At 44.6% G+C, this 19,711-nt stretch overlaps 1 protein-coding gene across 2 annotated transcripts in view; it reads right to left on the bottom strand.

The window, feature by feature from the left end:
* LOC111863884 overlaps positions 1-18,699 on the bottom strand; it is a 37,874-nt gene extending 19,175 nt beyond the window's left edge. For both annotated transcript variants that reach the window (XM_023850688.2, XM_023850680.2), the window contains exon 1: positions 18,568-18,699. In XM_023850688.2, the coding sequence (XP_023706456.1) occupies positions 18,568-18,636 (69 nt within the window). In that variant the 5' untranslated portion in view covers positions 18,637-18,699. The remainder of the gene's footprint in view (positions 1-18,567) is intronic.
* Between the last annotated feature and the right edge of the window lie 1,012 nt (positions 18,700-19,711).

Here is a 19,711-nt window from a genome sequence, read left to right as displayed (position 1 = left end):
AAAAGTACGCCCTGAAGTTTACATGGGTACGCCTTTTTACGGGATACAGGACAAAAAACGTGCACTTGAGGTGAATCCCTCACGCGCTCTACTACAGCTCTCGGGTTTTCAGTTCCCCATATACGAACGTCGTGTTTGTTCACCGTACCGCTAATGTGGAACTTTGATTCGTCACCGAAAACTGCCGGTTAAAGAAATCATTACTTCCTTCATTCCCTTGCTGCATGTCCATACAGAATGAGTGACGGATTTGTCGTTTTCAGTGAGGTTCTGCAATAATTGCAACCGGTAAGGCAACATTCGTAAACGTTTCCCCCCACAGTCTTTTGTGGAACTTGAAGTTCTAAACTTGCACGTGTTGTAGACTTTCTTGGGCTGCGCGTGTAAGTTTCACGAACAGTCTGTTTCTTTTGGGCTAACCCTGTATAGTGCCGAAATTTGCCTGGAGGGACTGGGACAAATTCGAAACCCCTGTGAGGATAGCCAGCGTTTCGGAGGTCGAATATTAATGATGTAGTTTCCACTACACCGTAGAGAAGCTGCTCTATAAATAAAAATATTCCATAAGATGCCAAGAGCCTTAGAGAGGAAGATGTCTGGATGCAACAGTTTTAATTCTTGTAGCCACGGTACCGAGAGCTTCCTATGAATGTGCGTTGCTCGAACTAGCAGAGGTTATTTATCGTGGTACGAGATTTCACATACCTTGCAAGCTGAGACTAGTGTAACCCGTCGAGAATTCAGCGGGACGTTTCATTATCTGTTATATAAGCTTTCGTACTATTGCCTTCCCCTGTTTTCTCCTATATTATTTTCCAGTCCTACACTTTATCGAATGATACATCGAGATCGACGTTTAACTCAATCTCCCACGAACATCACGCACAAATAATCGATTATAACCCGTCTTCTTTATGTTGTAACATCAAAATATCAATATTCACAGAATAGACACGATAGACTGAAATAAATCTCACGCTTACGAGCTGTTTTATACACAACGGGTAGAAAGAGGTGACACTTATTTCACAAGAAAATCGCTATCTTATTCGCAGTGGAATACAGAATCATTCCTGGTACTTCCTGTTTGCTTACATCTACTGTGACCTTGATATAAGAAGATGCCCAGCGATCTCCCTCCCCCCACACACACACGAACTGAGAGCTACATGCTACGGGCTGTCGTCTGTGCGCCGTTGCGTGCTCTGGGGTCCACCCAGCCTCCTCTCCAATGGGCACCGGGGGCTTTTGCCCGGGGTAAAGCGGTACGCGCGTGAAGCTGCTCACTCAACTCCAGCCAGTGCCGAGGTCAAGAAAATGTGGATCTATACATCTAATCTTCCATACGCCTTCATTGCGTAGTGCTGAACTAGTTAAGTGCAGGGACAACTTTACCTTACCCTACGAAATGAGTAGGAGCCTGCAGAACAGTGTTTAGACTACACGCTACTGAAAGATGTCGGAGAAGTTGCCGCATGTGCACGGCGATCAGAACACTCTTTTGTTCCATGTAAAATGATTAAGTAACAAACTTTTTATTTATCACTAGTGGGGTGGGACTAAGTCCCTTGTACTGCGGCCGCTTCTGGCCTATTGTACCAGCCCCAGATGATAGGTGAAGGTGATTGTGGAGCAATTGGTGGAATGAAGATTGGCAGGGGAAACCGAAGTATTCGGAGAATACCTGCCCCAACGCCACTTTGTCCACCATAAATCCCACTTCACCAGACCCGGGCCGCTGCGGTGGGAAGCCAGCGACTAACCGCCTGAGCTATGGCGCGGCCTTACAAAACTGTATGAATGTATTCATGAAAAAATGGAACCATGTAAAGGAAAACAGGATCCAAACAGTGGATATGGATTAAAAAGAAGGAATGAAATGCATTAAAGGGACAGAAATTTTAAGCGGTATTTTTAACAAGGAACTGGATTTCAGTATTTGTTAAGGGAGTTGAAGGGAAACGATTACAATGGGTTGGCCATTTAGAGAGAATGGACGCAGCAAGTATACTGAGAAGAGCATTAGATTTAAAATGAATAGGAGAGAGATAAGATTGTTCGGCTGTGTATTGAAGACAGCGAAGAGATAGGAAAGACACTGAAAATGAAGAATTCTGAGAAGCAAGGAGAGATAGGAGACTGCGTCCCCATCGCACAAAAGCGCGAAGGAGGAAAAGGAGAAGAATTGGCCTGAATGCATGAGTGTAATAAATACAGGCCGTTATTTCTATATAACAAATGTCTCACAGGTTATGAATCATAGAGATCAGATATGGCCGAAATTGAAAGGGGGCGGACAATGTAGCTAATGGGAAACATCGCTGGTCGTCATGGCAACAGGAAAGAGCGCGCATTGCAGAGGCAGAAACCTGTTTCTTCATCTACACGCGTGACCGTTGCTTTTTGAAGAAAAAAAAAAGCGCATCTTTGCGAAACGTATGGAAATTGAATATCTGTGCTACGGAAATGAATGTGTCTCAGCGCTGCCTTTTGCAGGGAAGTCCAACAAATACCGATGCGTGCTAGCCCCGTTCTTCACGGTTCATTCTACAGCGCTCTCAGTGTGTGTGAGCTTCAGAGGGCCCCAGCCCCAGATTATAGGTGAGGGTGATTGTGGAGCAATTGGTGGAATGAAGATTGACAGGGGAAACCGAAGTACTCGGAGAAAACCTGCCCCAGCTCCACTTTGTCCACCACAAATCCCACTTGACTAGACCGGATCGAACCCGAGCAGTCGCGGTGGGAAGCCAGCGACTAACCGCTTGATCTACGGTGCGGCTCTCACACCAAAGCTGCTAACTTCGGAGGGAAATTAATTTTTACACTTTTCGCCTCTCGGAAGCATGATTACTTAACGAAACTTTCGTCCTCCGTTGTTCTCGCATTCATCAGTTTTGATTACAGAGCGGTCCTTGCAAACGCTACGTAATTTTAAACACGTTTTGTATGCTCTAGCCACTCCAAATGAGCACATTCTGTTTCTTTCGCTTAGTTCTGAAACTCTCTCTCTCCTTTTGCGGAGCACAGTGCCTCGCGTGAAGCTACGTACTTCCGCTTCTTGTTTCTCTTGATACCCACAGAATGAAAGGAAGCCAAAAACTTGGTAACAAAACAGCGTCTTCTATGGAAACTGTAGCTTGCTTCAAGTAGCCGTTCCCGAACAATGGAAGCAGGCTTAATATGCCAAAAGAAAGTGACTCCTGTATCCCATGACGTGATCAGAGACGAATGAAGGCAGTTTGTCCTTTGTAGACACAGACTGGAACAATAACTGCCATCTTACGGGTCAGCGAAATGGAAAGTCTATTTAAAAATTTGTGCAACCGTAGCCTAACTCCTTTACTCCCAAATAGAAATCCTTTTCCAACCCTGGTAGACGCTTCAACAGTCGGATTGCTGTTCGAATTCCGTTGGCAGCATATTTATGTTTGTGATCGACATTGTCTTGTTCACCTGCAAAACTGGAGCTATTCTCCGCTGTGAATAATGTCAACTGGGTTATGTCTCTGTGTAGTCCTCTATTTTGAAGATGGAGTCGATATGTTCCTCGAAACGTTGATACCTCCTACCAGACTTTCGGTGTCATATCCAAGAAGTTCGCATTATCTTCTGGTCATCGTTTTTCATTGATCCTTCAGATGTTTCACCTCTGTTGTTTATGGCTTCTTACGTCACGTTTCGTTTATGCTGATTTTCTTTCATTTTGCCTTCATTGTCATCGCCCTCTTTGCAGCAGCGCTTGTTTCAAGAACTGCACATCACTGTCCTTTCTTTCCTGCCTGTAACTTCTAATCGAAGGCTGGTTTCCCATAGCGGCTGCCCGGGTTAAATCCCATGTTGGTTCATATGGGATTTTAGCTAGATAAAGTTGTACTGAGGCAGGTTTTCTCCGAGAACTTCCGTTTCCCCTGCTGATTCTCGTTCCACCGACTGCTCCACACTCATCATCTATCATCCTGGGCTGGTACAATAGGTCAAATAGTGGCCACAGAACCAAGTAGACCCAGTTTCACTCCCCCGCAAGAAACTAAAAGAAAAATCACGTCTCGAGCGGGACACTGATTTGACTGACGTTGCTCATGATCTTTCCCAGTCTCTCCAGCTGCAACTGGGGATAGCCTATTCCGCTTACTTTAAAGTTCGCTGTACATTATCAGACTTTCAATTCATTCGGCATTAACTAAGTTTTATAGTTGATTGACCCTCGTTAAATAACCTTCGTGCAGGATCCGTCAGTCGGCTCTGCCTGTCTAAGCTGACCCCTGACCATTTCTGCCTGGTAACAGCACCCCATAGGGAAAGTCAGTGCAGGTTAAGATTTTGGTCGGGCCACCGTCTGTCTTGACTGATGTACAGTATGCGCCAAAATATTCAGTACTGAAATGAAAAGACGTCCTGTTGATATCACTGTCTATTCATGTGAAGGCCCCTTGCACGACAGAACCTTCTCAAATCCTGAAGAAATGGTCCGATCACCATGTCCCTGTAGCGTTCTTGGGTGACGGTAAGAGCGTTGCCTTCCTCATCCTCAATGAAATAGGGGCCTAATATACCGTGTGCTGAGACGGCACAGCATAGCGTCACACGTGTACTATGTAGCGCTTTCTGGGCGTTAACATCTGGCCGCACAAAACCAAGGAAGCGAGTTGTCTGGCGACCACTTCCGTATGAATACTTTTTCCTCCTTCGAGAGATCAATTTCCAACAACTGCACAACACAACTTCCTCTTCACTACCGGGAACACGTGCGGCTGGAGCTTTGACCCGTCTACAAACGCACATGCGCGTTCGAGATGCGCGAGTTACAGTACTGATATTTTGACGCATACTGTATTTTGTGGTTGTACTCAGTCTCGCAGTAAATGACGGTATAGTATTTCCAAACAAATGGTGGCTATCTCCTTCGGAACCCTCGTTACCTTGTCACCATTCATGACAGCCATCGAACCCCTGCAGCTGGATCAGTGTCTTTCTTCCTGGATGGTTTAATGACGCTTATTATATCGAGATTATATTAGGACGGTAGGTGAATGATGAATTGGGACGGATTTGGAAGGAAACGGTTGCGGCCTAATTTAGGTATTATCCCGGCATTTGTTTGGAGGGAATGAAGAAAATCACGAGAATTCTCAGAATAGCCGGTGTCTCAGTCGATATTCGAAACGAGTACCTCACGAATACAAGTCTGGAACGTTACGTCTGAGCCAACTTGTTCGGTGAAGCATTGTTTTTATCCGTTCAAATAACGGTAGTAACTATATATACCGCCTGCTTCAACACATTAGAACTCTACATTGTGCCCTCACAGTGTATTTGTGTGTTTTGTATGATTCACAGTGAACAGGTACTCCTTCCTTAAGCAGCATTAACAGGTTGGGTTTTTAGCGGAGACGTAATGTGTTTCCTGTGAGGTAAGAACTGGATTTATATACGTTATTTATACGGACCTCTGGCTTCAGAAGTTTAAATGTCAGAGGATACCTAATGTTGGCCTTCATTTTGTCCTGCAACCGAGTTGGTAGGTTTCTGGATCTCACTCTGACAAATGCAGCTAGCCAGTAATGGCACTAGTGGTTTTGTTCTAAGGCTTTATGAACTCACACAGACGTTCCTCACACGCTGTCTGCGGCAGGCAGCAAACTCGTAGTTCAGGAGAGAAAACAACAGCAGAACAATGGGCTAATGCTCGAACAGAACTTCGTCAGAGACAGCCACAAGGTAGTTTGGCTCTTCCTAAGACGATCGGGTCACGTTTCCTCTCCTCTTCTTAGTCAATATGTGAGGCCGCGCCGTAGCTCAAATGGTTAGTAACTGGCCTTCCACCGCGGCGGCCCGGGTTCGACCCCGGGTCTGGTCAAGTGGGATTTTTGGTGGACAAAGTGACACTGGGGGTGGGTTTTCTCCGAGTACTTCAGTTTCCTGCCAATCTTCATTCCACAAAATTCTCCATCATCTTAATCGCCCGGGGCAGGTTACAATAGGCCATTCAGTGGCCGCCGTGCCGAGTGGACCCAGTTTGACTCCACCCCCCACTAAGCGAATTAGTCAATACGTGTATATGTTCGTAAAGCTAACTAAAGGCCCTGCCATAGCCCAGGCTGCTAAGTAGCAGCTCATAACTGCGAAGGCCAGGGCTTATTTATAGGGCAATCCATGTGGGGTTTGTTTTGGACAAAGTGTAATTGCGAAACGTTTTTTTTCTCTCTGAACACTTCGATTTTGCTCCGCCAGTTATCATTCCACCATTGCTACATTCTGTCTTCTATCTGGGGCTAATGCAGCGGTCCCCCTTGCTACCTAAGGACCGAGGGGCTCAGCCTCATGCCACTCCAAGAATAGTAAGAAACTAGTTCAGTCGGTGTAGCGACGGGATACGGGTAGGAGGGCCAGGGTTCGGTTTCCGGCAGGGGCAAAATATTTTTTATTTCCTTAGCGTCCAGACCAATTGTAGGGCCCACCCAGGCTCCTATCTAATGGGTCCTGGAGGCTTTTTCCCTGGGGTAAAAGCGACTGGGGGTGTGAAGCTGCCCACTCACCTCCAACTAGTACCGAGGTCAAGAATGGCGGAGCTATACCTACACTGTCCCATATGTCTTCATAGCTTGGCCCTAAATTAATTAAGAACAGGGACAACTTCGCCTTTTTATATTTATCTAGGCCTCGGGTCCTCTGAAGATGTCCATAGTTAAATACAATACGGCAGTAGCAGCTGGCACAGTGTTAACCCTGGGAAAATAGGTACAGCTATCCCTGTAACAGGACGTGGAGGCCCATAGGGTTGTGAGACGTCGAGGCTCCCACATTTTCTAGACAATCGGCTCACAGATGGCGGTGAAGTCAGACTCACGCGCCCGTTTCCCTTTACCCTCAGGAAACTCCTGGTACTCAATTCTGTTAGAGACTGAGTCGACCTCAGAATCATATTGCGGCTGGAAGGATTAGGTAATTTAAAAAATCCAGTGATCTTATTGGGAATCGAACCCGAAACCTTCAGGCCTTTAGCAAAGTGCCTCACTCAGCTATGCTACCACGTACCCTCTTAACGGCGGGGAAAAAGAATAAATTAAATTATGGAAATATTTGCTGTTATTCAGTACAGAATATTTTATATCCCGTCTTATATCTGAACGTATCGAGATTAAAACATTGAAACTGTAATGATGCCCATTGTTTTCTATGAATATGAGAATTTGTCTGTGAACTGGGGGGGAAGACATAGAATGAGGATGTTTGAGGACAGGATCTTTATTACAGGGCAAGAAATCCAGCTCTGGCCATCAGTCACAGCTGAGTAGGATCGTTTCTTCTTTCACACCTGATGGCGGAATCAGACACAGCTTCCGAAACATATTATAATTTAAATATACATAAAACAATGGGCAATAGGCAACATAATAATTTTACGACGAAGAAATTGCCGTTGTAGAGGTTCGCTTTGTAATCCGAATGCACATACCTTCGTAGACTAAACCACGAAAAGAAATCAATGTTCGCGTCGGACCATATAGGGTTCGCAGGCCCTGTGGTTAAAACAATGACTTTAACGTTGCACTAGAGACGGAATGTTAAGTTAACGAAATTTGACTTTCATTTTCCGTCTCGTTGTAATATATATCTTAACTGAAGTTGCCTGCGTAAATGTGTACGTTACTTAGCAAAGCTCTGATGAAATTGAACCCGGGGGTGGGGGGTGAATTTCATTTTATTCTGGCGAAGTTGAAAAAAAAAAGCGTTTTCTCAAGTGTTTAATTAGAATGTACAAACTTTAATTGAATCTCGTTTTGAGGAAATTGCGACACGTTCTTTCGTTAATTGCTTTGTTCTCCAGGCGAGAAACGACTGTTCCGTGACGCAGTTCCGGCCCGCGACCTTAGCATCATTAAACGAGGGAGGGGGGATAGAACCAACCGGTGAACTGACTAACCATTCCATAGAACGAAATGCTTTTAGAATAAAGTACTGAAGATAATGTTTGGACACATGAAATATAAATTATTAGTCGTAGCATCTACTGTACTCTAAGAACCTTGGCCTCCTTTATAATACCTGTTCTTCTCTATTATTTGCCGTTTACCTCATCTCTTCACTTTCAGCTTCTGTAAATCATCCTCTGCATCATCCAATTATCCGTGTCTGACCCTTCCCAATTTTTTTATATCTTCTGGCTTAATTCCAACAATTTCCTCAGCCGTCCATATTTGATTCATTGTGATCATATGCCCCAGCAAGTTCAGTCTTATGTCACAAGCCAGAAGGTCACGGATTCGATTCCAGATTAAGGCATTGAATTTTTCAATTGTCCTAATCCTTCCAGCCGCACTATAACTCTGCGGTCGACCAAGCCTCTAACAGAAATGAGTACCAGGAATCTTTTTGGGGCTGGAGGGCGGCCGACTCATAAGGCTGACAACCTCACCGCCATCAGTGAGCAGACTGCCTAGAAAATGTGGGAGCCTCGACTTCTCACAACCACATGGGCCTTCATGGCCCGTTACAGTGATATCTCTGCATTTTACCTTTCCATCTTTTTACCTTCAGTTCATGGTTAGCTGTAATTCATAAAACCTCTTGTTCAGTTACTGGTCCACGTCTGTAAGTTACGATAACGCAACTGTAACTTTGTAATTGTAACACGGGACCAAGGACAGGTCGCTCGCGGATACTAAGTGGCGGTAGCTACTGAAGTCCATCAACTCTACGGACCAGGCTACGTCACACTTTGTGTAAGCAGCCTTCCGCTACGTCACACTTTGTGTAAGCAGCCTTCCGCTACGTCACACTTTGTATAAGCAGCCTTCCGCTACGTCACACTTTGTGTAAGTAGCCTTCCGCTACGTCACACTTTGTATAAGCAGCCTTCCGCTACGTCACACTTTGTGTAAGTAGCCTTCCGCTACGTCACACTTTGTGTAAGCAGCCTTCCGCTACGTCACACTTTGTGTAAGCAGCCTTCCGCTACGTCACACTTTGTGTAAGCAGCCTTCCGCTACGTCACACTTTGTGTAAGCAGCCTTCCGCTACGTCACACTTTGTGTAAGCAGCCTTCCGCTACGTCACACTTTGTGTAAGCAGCCTTCCGCTACGTCACACTTTGTGTAAGCAGCCTTCCGCTACGTCACACTTTGTATAAGCAGCCTTCCGCTACGTCACACTTTGTGTAAGTAGCCTTCCGCTACGTCACACTTTGTATAAGCAGCCTTCCGCTACGTCACACTTTGTGTAAGTAGCCTTCCGCTACGTCACACTTTGTATAAGCAGCCTTCCGCTACGTCACACTTTGTGTAAGTAGCCTTCCGCTACGTCACACTTTGTATAAGCAGCCTTCCGCTACGTCACACTTTGTGTAAGTAGCCTTCCGCTACGTCACACTTTGTATAAGCAGCCTTCCGCTACGTCACACTTTGTGTAAGTAGCCTTCCGCTACGTCACACTTTGTATAAGCAGCCTTCCGCTACGTCACACTTTGTGTAAGTAGCCTTCCGCTACGTCACACTTTGTGTAAGCAGCCTTCCGCTACGTCACACTTTGTGTAAGCAGCCTTCCGCTACGTCACACTTTGTGTAAGTAGCCTTCCGCTACGTCACACTTTGTATAAGCAGCCTTCCGCTACGTCACACTTTGTGTAAGTAGCCTTCCGCTACGTCACACTTTGTATAAGCAGCCTTCCGCTACGTCACACTTTGTGTAAGTAGCCTTCCGCTACGTCACACTTTGCGTATGCAGCCTTCCGCTACGTCACACTTTGTGTAAGCAGCCTTCCGCTACGTCAGACTTTGTATAAGCAGCCTTCCGCTACGTCACACTTTGTGTAAGTAGCCTTCCGCTACGTCATACGTTTTGTAAGCACCCATACGGAAGAAAAGTCTCACATAATTATGTTTGAATTTGCCATCGGCTTATGAAAACTGAACGTATATTGAAAATGGAATCTAGTATCTTTCTGAAAATATTGTAATCATCTACGTCACTAAGTGAGGATGACGCACCGTTGTTTTCATGACGGATGGAGCATTCAAAACGGGCGTCATACATGGTTATACAGCTGTCTGTGTGCCACCTCACTGACGTGTAACCGAGGTGCTCAACACGACGGTTACATGTCTGGGAAGCATCCAATATTCCGTGAGTCACACGGATTGCGAGTGAGGCTGTGTCATCTCACAGTGCCAGTGAGTGAGTGTATTAGCTCAGTGAATCTGCCTGTGTTCCACATTTGAGTAACGTCACGGTAACTGAGGCAGTGTGCGCGCTGTTCCAAGAAACAGACGGCCGCAGTCAGCCTTGATGCCAATAAATCCGAACATCTGAGCTCCATCAAGTTCTTTACTTACGGGAACGGAGACGTCAGTTGGAAGCCCCTTCGATTCAATTGTCTCAGGTCTGTCACGTCTGTAGTGGTGCCACAGATGTGGCTTCTGGAACCCAAGTTCTGTGCTAAGTCGCTCGCCCTCTATGCTACTGTGACGCATGTTTGCCACTTGGAAGAAGAGGGCAGGTGAATACTCCGACAGGGAACATTGTCTTTATCCGTTGCAGCCTGTTGTGTTTCATTCAGAATGAGTATATTTATGTCAGACGACACAACAATTCATGTAAAAATTACTAACATACGTTATTTACATTAAAATATTAACGCGGCATGTTTCAACCCTTATTGGATCATTATTAGGTTATCATTTGTGCTTAAGTGCTGAGTTTTTGTTTAATATGAATTTATACAAACAAAACAAACTCCGTGATTTTAGTTGGCAAGAGAACTATACCGACCGAGCGGCCGCCGCCTTTCGGCGAAGTTAGTGCCAACTTTAGCGGATAGACGGTGTCGCGTGGTCAGCGCAACGAATCCTCGTGGCCGTTAATTTCGGTTCTCTAGAATGGAGCCGCTATTTCCTTGAAATAGCTCCTCAGTTACCATCACGAGGCTGAGTGGACTCTGTTCCAGACACACTACTTCTCAGAAAATCTGGTAGCGCCGGGAATTGAAACCGGGACCTCTGCATCTGTAGCCAGGAACTCTGACCATTAGACCAAAGTATATATATATTTTTTTTAATTTGATCATATGATATGTGATATTTGCTTAGTAACGAAACCTCTCATTGTTACTCTTCAGCTCAAGCTGTATTGGTTTCAATGACTATTAGTTAAATTTAATATAAATTAATTAAATTAAGATTAGAATTATCTTATCATATTATTGTTATATGAATTGTTGTGTCGACTGATATAAATATACTCATTTCGAATAAAATTAGTGAGTAATTTAAACACAGCGATCATGGAAGTTACGGTAACTGAGGATCGCTGTAAGGACAATGTTTTTGAGACTGCTAATACCGTATTGAACAACAGTGATTACTGGAACTTTCACAATTTATGCTCTGATAAGATATCAGGAATATCAGATCAAGGAATAGAAGGTGGGCTGGACGTAACAGAAATGGGAAATGTATGCAGCTTCTTGCTGGCTGAAAGTGACCCTGAGGGCTTTGCATAGATCTTAAGATAATATTGTCAATATTTTATGGAGTACATATGGATGGTTCTTGAATTGGTAATTGGATTTATTGAACACTTACATAGAGTAAATAAAAGTAATTATAGCGCTATCGCTAATTCATACACTCTGCAGTTCACTACAACATCTAATAATTTCTCTCAGTCTGCTCTGTCTTCATCGCCTGGTGACGGATCCCAACAATATCCTCTGCTTCCGTGCTCACGTTCTGACAGCCTGGAGCATGTCCCACAACTGACTCATTGCTACGACTGTCGACTCTCAACTGACTGAACTCATAGTCAGAGTCAGAGGTACTTTACAACTGGCGGTTTACAGCCAATCAGTTCGTTTTGGTACCAAGTCTCTTAATACTCACCACCAGAGATTATTTTTTTTTCAACTGATCTGTTACGGTCACTGTCCTTAGTTAGTTAGTTATTGGAGAGGGTGGGTTTCCCCATGCACTTAGACCTGTATTGGTCCATTGTGCTTCCCTCTATGATTTCTACCAGTCTCTATATCCTACCGGTACTGATGCTTACCATTAGTCCCGCTCAGCCAGCGAGACCGGCTCTACTAGCTGAGAGGTATCTATAATGCTTCCTACATCTACCAGAGGTATTAGAGACTGCTGTTGGGCGGAAAACGTCCGTAATTTGGCTCAGTGACCTCCTTTGGAGATATGAGGTTCTTTTACGTGCCGTAAAGCTACGATACGGGACCCACGGCTTAAAGTCCCTCCTGGAGGACTTGTTCCATGAATTTTTCCGCCATTAAAATTTCGACGACCTCCGCCGGGTATTTGAACCCGCCTCTTGGGTAGAATATCTGTGAAGGTGGAGCCAACAGGATTTTGCGAAACTTCGATACATTTCTACCAGAATACACGGCGTAACATCACAGACGACAATGTTCCTTATATGCACTCTCTTGAGAATCCCACAACTAGCAATGACAAACCTTCGATTTCCTTAGAATGACCGGAATTCGTGGGCTAGTTGAGCGACTACTAGCTTCTCAAAGGGACTGTTATCCATGCAGTTGGAAGCATGTAGCACTATTCCCTCAGGGACGTTATTCTAGCTCGCTGATATTGTTCTGGTGTCACGTGATCTGGTTTTTTAATCCCCGTTTCACATGGGTCGTGGTTTCTGCGGTCTGCTAATCCCGGTAGAGCGCAGCACATGTTAACAAGTCATTTCTATTACGGTCAGCCGTCGCTAATCCGGTTACAGCATGTGCGGATCGAAATATGAGAAATGAAAGATTCTGTTCACAGATGAGTACATACTTTGAAAGACATAGAGATTTGGGAACAGAAGGAATTAGAAGAAGAGGACTTTCAGACTGTGTTGAGGGCAGCTGGAGTGACTGAAATCACGCAAAAGAAGACCTAAGATTGGCTTGAGCTGGATGATGGAGACCCTTGATTTCAGTTTCTTGCCTTTTTATAGTTTCTAATAAAGGACCTACAGTGATATTTGTTACAGTATATGAGTCAAGAGTGTTAAATTTACGTTGCCCTGCTCGGGCCTTCCTATGTTATATCGCGTTTTTGGAATATCTTTTATTTATTTAACGACGCTGTCAGCTGGTGTGCTATGTGGGTTCGAGTGATAAGATGATAATGATTACCCTGTCAGGATTTTCTTGGTTTTCCTCTGTCCTTCCAGGCAAAGGTACAATCTAATGCATTATTCAGTAATCGTCCTATAATTCATCGCCGTGTTATTGGAGGGGCGGACAGGGTCGTTAAATAAACAATAGGTATAATAAATTACAGGTAGACAAGTCCCTGAGAGTTAAGAGTTCAGGCGCATTCCATTGTTGTCAGCAGCGGGGCACTGTGCACCCAGAGCACTGAAGGCATCGGATACTGTGGCTCAGTTTATGACGCCAATGGAACACATTTCCCGGCAACATAACAGTCTCTCAACAAAAGGCTCGTGACCCAGATGCGGCGCTATTGTTCTGACCAGTCTAGCGTCTGATATTTATGTCTCAGGGTTAACCATAAGCCAGAATTTCAGTGACGGACCCAACAGGGAAGGTGTGTTTCCTACCCCTAACCTGAAGGCGGGAACAGATTCAGTTTCCGAAACGTTGCGTTCTTGAGCGTTTTTTAGATTACGGGAAGATGGACACTCACTCATGGAGCTGAGTCCTTCTTGAGAAGCTACCAATTTTGCAGCTACTCAAGAAATTCCCAGCATTTTATGGAACCATAAGGTCCATTACTGTATTCACAAGACCCCTCCAGCGGTCCCTACCCCGAGCCAGATCAATCCAATCCATACCACCACATTCCATCTCTCTAAGATCCATTTTAATATTGTCCACCCACCTACGCCTTGATCTTCCCAGTGGTCTCTTTCATTCTGGCTTTCCCACCAATATCCTATACGCATTCCTCGTCTCCCCCATTCGTGCTACATGCGCTGCCCATCTCATCCTCCTTGATTTGATCATTCTAATTATACTTGGAGAAGAGTACATGTTATGAAGCTCCTCATTATGCAGTTTTCTCCAGCCTCCTGTCACTTCAGCCCTCTTCGGTCCAAATGTTCTCCTCAACACCCTGTTCTCAAACACTCTCAGTCTGTGTTCCTCCCGTAATGTCAGAGACCAAGTTCTACACCCATACAGAACCACAGGCAAAATTATAGTTTTGTGTACTTTAATTTTTATGTTTTTGGACAGCAGACGAGAAGCCAAAAGATTCTGGACTGAATGGTAGCAAGCATTACCCGAATTGAATCCCCTCTTAATTTCCTCCTCAACCAGGTTTTGATTTGTTATCATCGTTCACAAATATCTGAACTGTGCCACATTTTCATGGGAAGCTGGACAAAGTCCGAAAACACAGTAATTCCGACTGTTATACGGCACTGCAGAACCCTTTATAATATGAGTATTCATTTATATTTTCTGATGTATCTGTGTATTTATTTAACATACGAGTATTTTATTCCTAGACTTATTTATTTATTTGCGTCCTTTTTTATAGTTTAGAATCTTTTATAGCTGTTTAACGACGCTTTCGGTAGCTCAGAATATGTATGTAGCATGGGAGGCACGCGATAGCTTAGTTGGTTGAGGCACTATGCTACAAGCAGGAAGTTCGCGGGTTCGAGTCCCGATGTGGTGGATTTTTTCAGTTCACCTAATCCTTCCAACCGCACTATGGCCCTGGGTTCCACTGAGCCTCTAACAGAAATGAGCACCATGAATCTTCCTTGGGGGGGGGGAAAGGGCGGTCGGCGCGTAAGGCTGACAACCTCACCGCCATCTGTGAACTGATTGTCTAGAAAATGTGGGAGCCTCGACGTCTCACAAGGCTATGGGCCTTCACGGCCTGTTACAGGGACAGCTGTATCTTTCTTTCATATGTGTAGCATGGAATGGTGGGGTGATCAATGAATAATGAATTGCAAGGGATGTGGACCCAATTAATCGTAGCCTAGTTGAGGTACTACCGCGGCATTTGCTTGAAGTGACAAATAAAACCACGAAAAATTTATTTCGTGTGACACTACAGACGTTTCTCTTCCTCTCAGTGTCTGGACCGGCTCTGCAGCCCACCCAACGCTCTATTCAATGGTTACCAAAGGCTCTTTCCCTGGAGTTAAAGCTGCCTGGGCGTGAAGCTGCCTACCCACATCTAGTGCCTTGGTTAAAAGTATGTGGATGTATACGTTTACTGTCCCATACATCTTCAGTGTAGGGTGCTTAATTAAGGACACAAAGAATGTCGGTGTTCTAGTCCCGATTAGGTGTATTTTTCAATTTACCTAAATCTTCAAGCCGCACTATGGCCCTGGGGCGGACTGAGCCCCTAATAGAAATGGGTACCAGGAATCTACCTTGGAGGGGGGGGGGAAGGGTGGCCGGCGCGTAAGGCTGACAGCTTCACCGCCATCTGTGAGCCAATTGTCTAGAGAAAATGATGTGGGAGCCTCGACGTCTCAGAACCCTATGGGCCCCCATGGCCTGTTACAGGGGTAGCTTTACATTTACCTTTTTGTACTGTTAAGAGGTTACATGCAAACAGATGGACAAATTTGGTAATAGGTGCGTTTGCCGTCGCATCTTCTGTTTGGCAGTGCAAATGCCCGCTCGATATGCAAGGAAACAGATGACGAGTAAACACGTCATTGCGCTCGCTGACCGTGAACCGATCTTCTGGATGTGTGGTCGCGTGTGCATGGGAGTGGCCCGGTCACTTTAAAGTGGATACCAGGCTCTGTGCGGAAATGCAACTCCTACACCCGTTTGCCGTTTAAGTACACAGTGTTCTGCGGATAGAATTGAAACAAGGTAGAGGCGAGGCATCGTAGGAGCTTGGACAACGCTCTCATTCTTCCTAGTGGAGCTTATTTTACAACTCTGTCAGTATATTGGCTCTATATTGTCGAATAGTGGGGCGACTGATGGATCGGAGATTTCAACCGAAGCGTTCGCTTACAAATCGTTTTACTATCACATTATTTGCTTGAAGGGACTGAGGAAGATCACGCCTTAGACAGGATAGCTGGTGTCCCTAATGGGATGCGAAGAGAGTACCTCCGGAATACTCGTACAAGTCTAGAGAGTTACCTTTACGCTAACCTGCTCGATTATAATGCTTTCGATGGCATTGACTTAATACGTATCGTTAGAAGAGTGTTCTTCTGAAAATTAATTTTCAGAAAATATTGTACAAGAGGATAGGCAACAGACATGCGCTTATATGAAGCAACGTGTACCCTAGCGCCAAACTTGACAATGTTTCCGGACACACTGTTAACGGCTCAACCAATGTTAACGTAAAATTTTTCTACGTCTCGAATATTTCTCACGAAACAAAAATCAGGACTATCGGATAGGGCAATTAATGGTTTGTGCTTTTCAAAATTTTATTTTAAGAATAATAACTTTTAAGTATTAAATATTTTTTATATTATATATTTTTATTTTTAAGTTATTTTTGTCATTTATTTTGTGTTAATGTTAATTTCTTTAAATGTTTTCTATTATAAAATGTCTACATCGAGTGCAGATCATTTTATAATATTGTCACAATATATTGGTTCATAATAATAACAACAAACCATGCATTTATTATTATATCTTTTTTACAGAAAACATCTGAAACTTTTAGTGTAACCCTGTCACACAAATGGGTCACTCTTTATTATTTATAAACACGCATATAAACTTTGCGAAACATACGGAATGACTTACGATTTCGGGAATTCTAGAAAATTCCGGTTTCTCTTTCCCGAATCCCGGACAGACTCTGGAAACACTTGACAGGCCTGTGTGTGCTCCATGCATGGCTGCGTCTGGAGGCTTTGCTCCACGTACTCACAATCCAGTCATAAAATCGAATATCGTAAATAAAACAGATCTCTAGAGGCTCTTGTAGGCCTATATAAGTATTCTGCATGAATATGATGACAGCGGACAAGCGAGAGGTCTGCCTACCGGCAAACTTACTACACCTGCAAGCAGATGTTTAGTGCTCTATCGGCGCACTGTGTTACCCCAATCTCAGCAGTAGCAATACGATTTTATTGTACAGAGTCATATTCTTCTGAGGCTGAAATGCACAAACTGTGTCCAAAATATCTCAAACTTTGTCCATTCGTGTAAGGAGGAAGTGAAATCATGAGGCAAAATAGGTTTCCATGGCGGGGCCACGGAATAAGGCCCAGACCGGGGCCCACTCAGCCTCCCAACCAAAATAGGTTTCCCTGGCGGGGTCACGGAATAAGGCCCAGACCGGGGCCCACTCAGCCTCGCAACAAAAATAGGTTTCCCTGGCGGGGCCACGGAATAACGCCCAGACCGGGGCCCACTCAGCCTCCCAACCAAAAAGTACCGTGAGCGCCTTCCCTTCTGGTAAAATAGCTGGGGAGTGAAACTGATCACTCACCTCTATCTACTGACAACGTTAAAAATGCGTGACCCTATACCTCCACGCCCCATGCGTCCTCATATTGCTGTGAATTTTTAAGAGCAGAGACAACCACGGGAGGAGAGTGTCACGGATGTAGCCTTGCGGGTTATGTCAGTGTAGTCTTTTAAGCGGAAACAGGGGTTTCGAAAGAACATTCTGCCTCCACTTTCAGGGTAGAACAATGAAACTGCCAGGCGCATAGGTCTTGAAACCAGGGACAGAGAGAATGGAGCACAGGAGATAGCCCGAAAAATGACGCGGCTTAATCTTTAATCCTGAAAATGGTGACAATAGAGTTTTCGAAGCATAGATACCCTTCTACCAAAGTCCACGGCTTCACATCCCAGAAGACCTTAATTTTGATATGTACCGCTGTGAGAACCTGTCATATCACAACGTCATGTTAGCAGTTTAGCCATTACGTATTTCTCCATAAAAAGCGCTAACTATGAATTGTAAATAAAAGTGTACCATGAATGTTTCACATCAGGTTTAAAATGCAGTTTTCAGTTTCAAATGTTCTTTTGAACTTACACTATCTCAAAGGTGCACATTACACAACAAATAAGTACGTGTTATGAAAAAAAATTGTTCACACGTCTGTCGCTGTGTACAGGGAGGTGTTCTGGGATTTAACGGAGGAAGTCGGACGTTTCGGAGGAACGTATCGCCTATATTTTCAGGGCAAGCTGCCTCCGACTCAGTTCACTATAAAGATTCATCAGCCCTGGCTCTCATTCCCTGCATGTAATGTATTTTTAATTTTGATTCGATAATGACTTCCCAAAAAGTCTGAAATTATCGTCACGGAACAGGTTGGTGTAGCAGTAACTGTCTCTCTATTTGTATTCGGGAGGTGCTGGTTTCGAATTTAGTCCGGAACACCTGCAATTCCGACCGAGTTTTTCGTGGTTTTCCCCAGTCACTTAAGACAAACCCCTGAGTACTTCGATTAAACCGTGGACGCGTCTGTCCAATTTCTTTCGAATTCATCGTTCATCATTCACCCTGAAATCTGACGATATATCTTCACTGCCGTTAGCGTCGTTAAATAACCAAACCTTTTGAAGCCAGAATATTTATTCAAAGTATAACAATAATACCAATAACGATGTTGGCGACTTGCCTGAGGCGGGATGACGACTAGGAGGCCCGCGAGCAGCAGGAGGGCCGGCGAGGATTTACACAGCCACATGTCGGCAGGCGAAGACACAAGCCGCGATGTGCCAACCGTTGCTATGACGCTCCGACGTCTAGCGACGCTGCGGGGCACGACGCCTTTATGAGCTATTCGGTCGCGACGAGTGGTAGCGTTTTGCGCATACTCGGGAACTCCTAACACCCTCCTCCAACCGCCCCCCAAGGAAACTACTTGTTGTGCGTAGTGCAGTTCATTACGTCATGTACGACATTTCATATTGATATTAGCTTCACGTGATTGTATTTGCAGTTTTATAATTAATATTTTCAGCCTCAAAAGAACTCATTAATTTTTTCTATCACTTTATTTACGTTTCCGATGTTTTAATATTTGTTTCTGTCGCACTTGATTGCCGAATTTTATTTTCGTTCCCTGATGAAAACTGTAAAATTAATGCGCCATGTCTGTATGTCGTTCTGTTCGCATGTAACAACTCGAGAACAACTGAATAGATTTTTAGTAAATGTTTGTATTGTCGAATTTAACTAAACTTTGTAGGATTTGCGGCACTCGTAGCGGTGGTTATGGAAAGTTTTATATTCTGGGATATAACACATAACCCATTGAAAGTCAACCGACGTTTCGTAGTAATATACCTCCGTTTTTGTTACCTGATTCAACTTGTTTTTTGCTTGGCTTATCCTTCGGAGAAAACCCGCCCCAGCGCAACTTTGTCCACCACAAATCCCACTTGACCAGACCCGGGATCGAACCCGGGCCACCGCGGAGGGAAGCCAGCTACTAACCACTTGAGCTATGGCGCGGCCCCAGCTGACATTTGCTACTGGCGTTCCTTGATCATACACCAGCCAACTCCTTTACTCTATTTGTAATTGCATACAAGAGCCTAGCGTTCAGGAACTGAAGATAAAAGAAAAATAACAGAGTGAACCGCCTGAACTGTTACACTGTTTCCTAACTTGTTTTATTACCGACACGTTTGGCTGAGCCGTAATGCGACTTGTCTCCCCGAAGCCCGAAATCTAAAGGCGCGTCCACATTACTTGTGCTCGTGCTCGTAAATCTTCGTCCACACTACTTCAGTTGCTCGTCAAGCTTCAGCGCCTGA

The sequence above is a fragment of the Cryptotermes secundus genome, unplaced genomic scaffold, assembly GCF_002891405.2.
Source record: "Cryptotermes secundus unplaced genomic scaffold, Csec_1.0 scaffold1705, whole genome shotgun sequence".
NCBI lineage: Eukaryota > Metazoa > Arthropoda > Insecta > Blattodea > Kalotermitidae > Cryptotermes > Cryptotermes secundus.
Note: the sequence above shows the minus strand (reverse complement) of the source record. Positions and strands in the feature narration are given on the sequence as shown.